We start from the raw sequence: 9,516 nt of genomic DNA on the forward strand, positions 1-9,516 counted from the left end.
TAACCACTAACGTAACAATTCCATAACCACTAACGTAACAATTCCATCAACCACGTAACAATTACAATTCCATCAACCGCGTAAACATTCCATCAACCACGTAAAAATTCCATCAACCACGTAACAATTCCATAACCACTAACGTAACAATTCAATCAACCACGTAACGTAACAATTCCATCAGCCACGTAACAATTCCATCAGCCACGTATAAATGCCATCAACCACGTAACAATTCCATAACCACTAACGTAACAATTCCATGAACCACGTAACGTAACAATTCCATCAGCCACGTAACAATTCCATCAGCCACGTATAAATGCCATAACCACTAACGTAACAATTACATCCACGTAACAATTCCATAACCACTAACGTAACAATTCCATCAACCACGTAACGTAACAATTCCATCAACCACGTAAACATTCCATCAACCACGTAACAATTCCATCAGCCACGTAACAATTCCATCAGCCACGTATAGATGCCATAACCACTAACGTAACAATTACATCAACCACGTAACAATTCCATAACCACTAACTTAACAATTCCAATAATCAAAGCACTGGCCAAATTTTGATAATATTCTGTTTACAAACAGATACCCTTTAAAGATGTACAGGTACTCTATTGTCCCCCAAAAACATGAAAATAAAAATCAATAAAATCAGACTTTGAACGTTTGGCTTTTCTTCTTGTTGGCGCATATTTTCATAATACATAAACTAAGACATATCAACCATGAATACAACAATATTTTAAGGTTTCCCCCATTCCTTCCTCCCCCTCTTCTTATTTCTATACCATACCGGTAAAGTATAATTATTGTTCTCCTAGTCGGCCATTATACAAACTAAAATATTATAGGCTAATTTTCTCATTCTCTCTCCCTATTATTCTTATTATTTCCTTATGAATGATAATACAGATATCAGCTGTATTCTTTATGTTATGTTCTTACAGGTGTTACACGCTACGGATGTGGTCAAATCCCAGATGACCTCGGACGAATTTATGAAGAAATACGCTGAAAAAAATAAAAACTTTACTAGATACGTAAAAGATATGTGCAAAAAGTATCGAAAGAAGATTCCAAAAATGAAGAAATATCCTCATCATACAGTATTTAATGAAAAACTTAAATTTTCTCTTTGTCAAACAGCTAAAATAGCCACAAATAGTTGGAGTAGGTTGTTCTTAGTTCTATCTGGGTATAAAAACTATTCAGAGATTCAGAAAATGAGTGCTCCAAGTGTGTCTGCTGCTTGGAAAATCCACGTACCTCGTCTTGTACGCTTTCCTCTCAAAAAGCAAAAAGAAATTATGAGACACTATACGAAAGTTATGTTTGTAAGAAATCCGTATACTCGGCTATTATCCGCTTATAGTGATAAGCTGGTTGCAAAGAATGCTAGTGATTATCGACAAGATGTACATGATATAGCTACCAAAGCTATTAGAAAGAATCTCGGACTTGGTAAAAGCAAGAAAGATTTGACATTTGGTGAATTTATCCAAATGTTAATTTCCAAAAATCCCATCCTCAACATTCACTGGGGTAAAATGTCTACCAGATGTCATCCTTGTGATATCAACTATGACGTCATCGGTCGCATGGAGGATATAGACAATTATGCAAATTATATCCTAAAGCTTGTAGGATCTGACTTACCGTTTCCAAAGCCACCAAAAACGCATTTTACAAATAGCTCGAGTCATGACAGACTTGTACGAAGTTATTCCGAAATTTCTGATTCCGAATTAGAATCATTATATCAAACATATCTATACGATTTTCTGTTGTTTGGGTATAAAAAAGAGCTTCCTATAGAATTAACTTTTGTATAAAAAAAATACTAATGCATATCAATCATTCAGTTAAAGTGTTTGAAAGTGTTTAAATTTAATTTGCACCTTGAATAAAAGGAAATTATGTCGTTGATATTTTGTCTGACACCTGGATAAACTCAGTAGAAATTAATGAAATCATCAAATTTTCATATTTAAAAGCTAGATGTTATTGCCAGCATGCAATGATTGTGATCCACAGAAACGAGAAAGATTGTTGGATGTTTTTGCTCTTTTGTTCTTTGAGTCGTTTACCCAAAACTTATTTTAAACTGGAAATAATAATATAAACAAAGGAACGATGAAAAGTCTATTGTATGCAATATGCACATAACAGGGACTATCCACTATTAGATGTGTGCAAGAAGACCGTAGCCAATCGACATATTAAGTAAAAGTTAACACGGGTAAAGAAGCAGATCAGATGATATTCTTGCAAAATATTTGCAATTGATTCGTAAAAAAAACCCAATTAATTATGAGTTGATCGAAGGGAATTATGACCATGGCTCCATCAGGCTTCCTAATACAAAGCATTTATTACTTCTATAAATAAATCCACCGCTTCTATCTTAAGTCGGCCATGGTAAAATGGGGAAGTGAAGCGGAGGTTTTTTTATTCACTAGTAGTTTGGACTGTAGCATATTGTGCTGTATTGTTATTGTGTGCTTAGATTCTCCGATGCATATCAAACAGTTTCATTCATTCTTCCCTGCTTAGAGTCTTATAGCTCCATGGTCAACCATCGCCAAGCAAGTATTACCTCAACTAATTCTGAGAGTGGCAACAGCGGAACTTAATTCTTGGGTTCAGAAATTTAGTTCCGTTCTCATAGCTACGATGTCGGTACGACTATTTTTTGGACTCACTCTCTTTGTTTTTATAAGCTATTCTATCGTGTATTTGGTTTCTATTACAGGTTGGTAAACATGTTTTAATGTACAACAAAGCGATATAATATAGCCGTTGTTGAGAATATAGGGTACTTTGTAAACTACCCAGTTTTAGAGAATTATATGGAATATTGGTAATTAAGGTATCAGACTAGAAAAATGCACCGTTAAATGAGATTAAGAGGAAACGTAGACATATCTCTATATTAGGTTTACAGGATTTGTGCTGTTTAATTGAACATTATATTTGTCAGAATAAATTAACAATTGTTTATTGTTGTTTATAGGAAATACCAGCTACAATTCGGCAGTAAAGGTAAGGTCAACATAAATACGTTATTGACCCTTATTACATCTAATTACAACGAAACAGAAAAACTTACAAATTGACTTAGCAAAGTAATATTCGACTTCTGATTCGTTATTACTTAGTAATCCGAAAACTGCAATATTTAAATATACTGTGAGTGTTTCCCCTAAATGTTATTTTACTTCTTATAAAGTACAAACTAATTTTTGATAACTTAAATGTCTTTTTTTTTCATCTATAGATACCATTTCCATCTAATAAAGCTGTAAGTGGAATATCAAAAAGTAAACAGTATATTGGAAAATCAGAACATGGAAATGATGTTGCACTACATGTTATGGCAAACCAAACAAATGCGGTGATTATCTTTGTTTATAGTAAACAGGGAAGAGTTAAATTTCACTGTAGTAAATGTATATACTCTCTTATGGTAATCTTCTGTAGAATCTCCAATAGAATGAACACAGTGAAATTTGCGATTATTAACCATATATGCTAATAATTAGTTAGTTCTCCTTATAAAGTAGAGTGAGGAGATGCACAATATACCATTGTCTGTTGGGTTTCTCCGTTGGAGATGAAAGCCTATTATTAAATAATTATAAAGTAAATTAAAAGCCCTGGTGGCCTACTTGAGATTTCTTCCTCATCTTCACCGTTTATACATTTTTTCCAGCATAAAGTATCTAAAGAGGGTTTCTTTCTATATAATTTATATATTTACTGTATATACAAATGATATAACTATCATTGTTGTAAAAGTCCGTATTCCTGGTTTATGTTCTTACAGGTGCTAAACTCTACGGATGTGTTAAAATCCCAGATGACCTCAGACGAATTTATGAAGAAATACGCTGAAAAAAATAAAAACTTTACTAAATACGTAAAAGATATGTGCAAAAAGTATCGAAAGAAGATTCCAAAAATGAAGAAATATCCTCATCATACAGTATTTAATGAAAAACTTAAATTTTCTCTTTGTCAAACAGCTAAAATAGCCACAAATAGTTGGAGTAGGTTGTTCTTAGTTTTATCTGGGTATAAAAACTATTCAGAGATTCAGAAAATGAGTGCTCCAAGTGTGTCTGCTGCTTGGAAAATCCACGTACCTCGTCTTGTACGCTTTCCTCTCAAAAAGCAAAAAGAAATTATGAGACACTATACGAAAGTTATGTTTGTAAGAAATCCGTATACTCGGCTATTATCCGCTTATAGTGATAAGTTGGTTGCAAAGAATGCTAGTGATTATTCGCACAATGTACATGATATATTTACAACAAAAATTAGGAAGAAACTCGGACTTGTTATTAGCAAAAATGATTTGACATTTCGTGAATTTGTTCAAATGTTAATTTTAAAAAAACCCATCGCCAACATTCACTGGGGTAAAATGTCTACTAGATGTCATCCATGTGATATCGACTATGACGTCATCGGTCGCATGGAGGATTTAGACAATTATGCAAATTATATCCTTAAGCTTGTAGGATCTGACTTACAGTTTCCCAAACCACCAAAAACGCATTTTACAAATAGCTCGAGTCATGACAGACTTGTACAAAGTTATTCCGAAATTTCTGATTCAGAATTAGAATCATTATATCAAACATATCTATACGATTTTCTGTTGTTTGGGTATAAAAAAGAACTTCCTATAGAATGAACTTTTGTAAATCATTCAGTTAAGATAGTTTATTGACTTGATGTGGTGTTTCAACTGCTCTAAGTCGATTTATGCACTAATGACAATGTTGTGTTTCAACCTGTTCTCTCTTGTAGAGATTTCACATACTTTAATTTATTCATTTAGTCTTTATCTTTTTTTTTTTTTTTTATCTTTTGTGGTAAACTACCACCTTTATTCAACAATTACAGAATCTCATATATATATTACATTATTTCCTGCATATTTTTTTGTTATGTTATCTATTACAAAATATATTGCATGTTTAATGAAAAAAGTTGTTTGTTTAGTCTTTATCTTATTTAATATTTAGGCCTAGTAATAGTAATAATCTAATAGTATTTATAAAAAAATGCATTCATACATTTTGAAATTATATTCTTTTATATAAAGGCCTATTATATTGTAAAAAATATAACTTTCCTTATTTTTATACGTACATTTCTCTTTGGGTTGTTTTTGTGTTAAAGGCCTACTTTATACGTCATTGTAATACTATAGAATGTCTTCTTACTCCTGTATTTAAAAAAAAAAACCATACATCTGTATATTGGTCAGTAGCCTATGATTTAGTGTAGACAACTGGAAGAGAAGGACTTGAATCAGACCAGACGATTATTCAATGCGCTAGCCTTACTAAGCACTCTATCAATTAAACAAAACACGCTCTTTGAACACAATGTATCTTGCCGCTGTCCTCTATAGATAGCTGCGAATTAACGGATCGTGTGCGACGCCGGCAAAAGACATGATACGTTTGATCTAACCGCTGATTGAGGTCCTTAAAAATCATAAACCCGTACTGTATTTTTTTCTTTCGTGGCATCACAACTACTGTGTAAAATAAAATATCTAACTATCTATATATGTTGTATATATTAAAAGGCAAATTTCTGGAAAAATGACAATGCAATTTGTACCAGTGGCTGGAATCAAAACGGTAAAGAAAAACAGCCAGAAAAATTAACAGAGCTTTCGGACAACACTAGCCCTTCATCAGTGTTTATTTTTGTACAATGTCAACTGAGAGGTCTTTATGACCAGTGACAAGTGCTTATGCCAACTTGTATTAAGATATGCTAATACAAACCAATATTTAATTTATTTTACAAATACAAGCAATTGTGTAAATCTTTGCAAGTAAATAACTTATGTTCCTCATTCTCAATCTTCTTCATTAATGTTATAACTCATCTGTGTTTATTATATCATGTCGCGAGATTTACGATATGGCCGCGATAGTGACGGTACCTATCTCTTGTATGTTAACAACAGTGAAAGCTGCTCATGAGATAGATTTTGACATGCACTTGTTACGTCACAGCAATTTACGACAACGGCTGTGCGGCGAGCACGCGCGGCGATATCGTGAATCTCGCGATTGTTCTGAAATCATATGTACATCTCTAATACGTTGTTAAAATATGGTTCAAGTTGTCCTTAAGGGAAAATAGATGCTCTACATTTATTCATCAATTTATGGATTTAAATAAAGGTGGCACTCAATGGTTTAATACTGTTTTACTTTTTTACGCCATCACTATTTTTTCAAGGTTTCTGTTTTGCTTCCGTTTTATATGGTTCGTCCCCAAAGTGGCTCGCTCCCGTTGTGGTTCGTTCCATAGATGCTCTCTTGGGTTCAATAACCTCTCCATGGGTGCAGAAGGTTTAGTAACACTAAATACAATTTAGCATACACTCCTAACCACAACATTATTTTTTCAGAAATCGACATTAATTATACCAATTAAAGAAACAATTTTATATCATGAAATTCTTGAATTTTTAATCTACAAAATATTATGTATTTGGTAATTTTTGTAACAGCATGCAACTGAAGCCAATAAAATATATTATTAGTATTATTATGGAGCTGTAATTGTATAGATATAATTTAACAGATGTTGGTTGCCTTAGTAAAACATCACTATTATTCTCCTATCCTGGACTTTATTTTATTGATTTATAGATTAGAAAATTTGTAAGCATATGTTTTCGTCATTACTTGGTTTGCTTTCAATGCGTATGGTTGTAGATTTTGTTTTTAGAATTATTTGAATTAACGTAAGTTACGTTTTTTTTGTAAGTATATTAAACAAGATTCTATCCCTTTAATATTATACCATAATCATCGTTTAATTGTATCAACATCGTATAATCTACAGTTACAGTCGACTAGAAATACTGATTGAGAATTATGGAGTGTATTACGTATATGTGGCAGTGTAAAACATTGCATAAGACATAAATACAACCATTTCTATCTATGAAATAAATAAGGTCTATATTGATTGTTTTTCCAGGTACATGTCACAGTGAAGATTTATTTATTTCATATAATATGATGGCTGAATATATGAACGTAAGCCTAAAGATGGATGAGGTTGCAAATGAGATAATTAAATGTAAAACAGTCGACAGATTGGCGCAAATATCTCATTCAATGATTTTGGAAAAAGTATATAACAGTACATATAAACAGGAAAATATTGAATACAGTTATTACACAGGAAGCTCTTCTGAAGGAATGCCTCATAACGTTTGGGGTGATGTGGACATTATGGGCGTGTTTTCTTCAAGAACAGTATGTTGGCATCTCCAGGAACAAAGTGATAAAGACAGGTGTATAATCGGTGAACTACATAAAGATGAACCAGCATATCTGAAACTTAAAAGCTTTGGGAGAAAATTCCGACATGGCTTTAACATATTTGATGATAAAAGCATTGGAGAATTTATTGTTAGAAATGAATACATTGAGAGTAGCAGTTTTAAGGAATCTGCTATGAAATATTTACATCTATCTTCAGATAAATATAGTAAAAATCAGAATATAACTGTTTCTGACATTACAATAAACGGTCCATCATTTTCACAGAGACAATCACTTCTAATGTCAGATGCTCAAACAATGACTGATACTGTCTATTGCTTTTCATGCAAGTCATGGCCACCTAACACTGACAACTATTTTAAAAGACAGAGACCGAGTAACTGGCCATCTCAGCAATTATTAAGAGACATCCGATGCCTTGATTGTCACGTAGTTCCCGTTGGACGTCATGACAGTGACGCAAAAGACCTGGAATGGCGATTGTCATTTTCTGTTGCAGAGAGAAAGCTCATACAAGAAATGCCGGAACCATTTGCTGGATGTATGTTTGCTTTGAAAGCTATTAAGAAAAGACACAAACTGTTTGAGTCTCAAGAACCAAAGCCATTCTGTTCGTATTTCATCAAGACTGCTTGCCTATGGATGTGTGAAACCATTTCATCTGACAACACCATGGATTTAATCAGACAAGTGCTAGATTGGCTGATTAATTGCTATCAGAAGAGATATTTGCCACATTATTTTATTCCACAGCAAAACCTGATTGGTCATTTGTCCAGAGAACTTTGTGACGATGTTAGTAAAACATTGACATCGACTTTAAGACAACAGTGGGTGATGGTGATGTCCAGTATTGGAATTGATGAAGTAGGAATGGCCGTCAAACAAAAGATATGTGACAAATTGCAAATTGCAGATGTAACTAAAAGTGATAACTATTCAAAGTTTGAGGCAGATCTTTCCAAACATCCAATGGCTACACAATGTCTTGAAAACTTTATTTATTATTTAAAGTGTAAGTTAAGATCAAATGCCCCCATGAAATGGTTTGCTTTTGATGTTATACAACTTTCTTGGCCTATCATTTGCTTGATGGAAACCAAAATTCACATTTCAGAACTAATTCAAAATATGGAATATATCGTATTACCAATTATCAGGGATATTAAGTCCGTTGTAATGAAGGGATATGACGAAGCGTTTAAAACAGCATTGTATCAATTTCTAGGAGAACTAATCCTGTCTGCAATTGTGTGCTTACGAAACAAATGTTCAATCGAAGATCTGAATGCGTATCAAAATAAAGCATTGCATTACTACAACATAGGTCATGAAATGGTCCAACCTAACGGATATCGCGACCGATGCTTAAGAACACGTGCTCTGTTAGTTAAGTTCCATTACTTAATGGGTAATGACAAAGATTTAGATAGGAGTTTGACAGACTTCATGCATACTATATTCGACGTACACACACCCGAGTTGTCTACCTGTATAGAAATATGTATGACTGACTGCAAAAACTTGAGTTATATGTCATGGAAAATTGATGATATATTTCAATGTGTTATCAAAGGTGATAGAGCTAGATATCCATTAGAATTTATTGTATTCTATATAATGGCAAGAGTGGCACTAAAAAATGGCCACATATATTTTGCTTCGACAATCGCAGATGCCTTAAGAATAGAGCATTCTTATGATGTATGCATATTAATACAAATAATTGAAAGTTTGTTAGGACTAGTTCAGGTTATGCAAATGATATGTAATGGTACTATTTAGTAAGGTATAAACAAAGGCTCTATGGCTGTAGGTCATGGCAAAATGTACCTCACTCAAGTAGTGTGTGAATTTAATCATTTCCAATATTTTTGGTTCATCCGTATCAATGATATCGCTAGTTACACTTCGTTATGTAATGACGTAATGTATAAACGGGCATAGAGATGAAGATTTGCACTCGTCGTTTGTTACGAGTATTTAGAGTCCGGTATGCATGCTATTGTAACAAGCCAGATGTACTGGGTAAATAAAGGTGGATGAATTTAGCTAATTGACGTCGTTGTTTTGTAATTGTCGTAAGAAGATTATTGAAAGACATCATATATCTATTGGCAGTTTGTCTGGTGTTTTATCATGCAGGTTGAAATGAAA

General features: G+C 33.2%; 2 protein-coding genes across 2 annotated transcripts; both read left to right on the plus strand.

Moving 5' to 3' along the window:
- The first annotated feature begins 976 nt into the window (after positions 1–976).
- Positions 977–1,951, plus strand: LOC144840663 (carbohydrate sulfotransferase 9-like). The gene has a single exon (XM_078696569.1). The coding sequence runs from the start codon at positions 1,006–1,008 to the stop codon at positions 1,855–1,857; it is 852 nt and encodes a 283-aa protein (XP_078552695.1). The 5' UTR covers positions 977–1,005; the 3' UTR covers positions 1,858–1,951.
- A 641-nt stretch (positions 1,952–2,592) lies between these two features.
- On the plus strand, positions 2,593–4,757 carry LOC144839307 (carbohydrate sulfotransferase 9-like). Its single transcript, XM_078694624.1, has 4 exons — positions 2,593–2,614; positions 3,039–3,067; positions 3,303–3,419; positions 3,852–4,757. Exons 1-4 carry the CDS (start codon positions 2,593–2,595, stop codon positions 4,722–4,724), a joined length of 1,041 nt encoding a protein of 346 aa, XP_078550750.1. The 3' UTR covers positions 4,725–4,757.
- Positions 4,758–9,516: the final 4,759 nt, after the last annotated feature.

This window comes from Antedon bifida, chromosome 4 (genome assembly GCF_963402885.1).
Source record: "Antedon bifida chromosome 4, ecAntBifi1.1, whole genome shotgun sequence".
NCBI classification, from domain to species: domain Eukaryota; kingdom Metazoa; phylum Echinodermata; class Crinoidea; order Comatulida; family Antedonidae; genus Antedon; species Antedon bifida.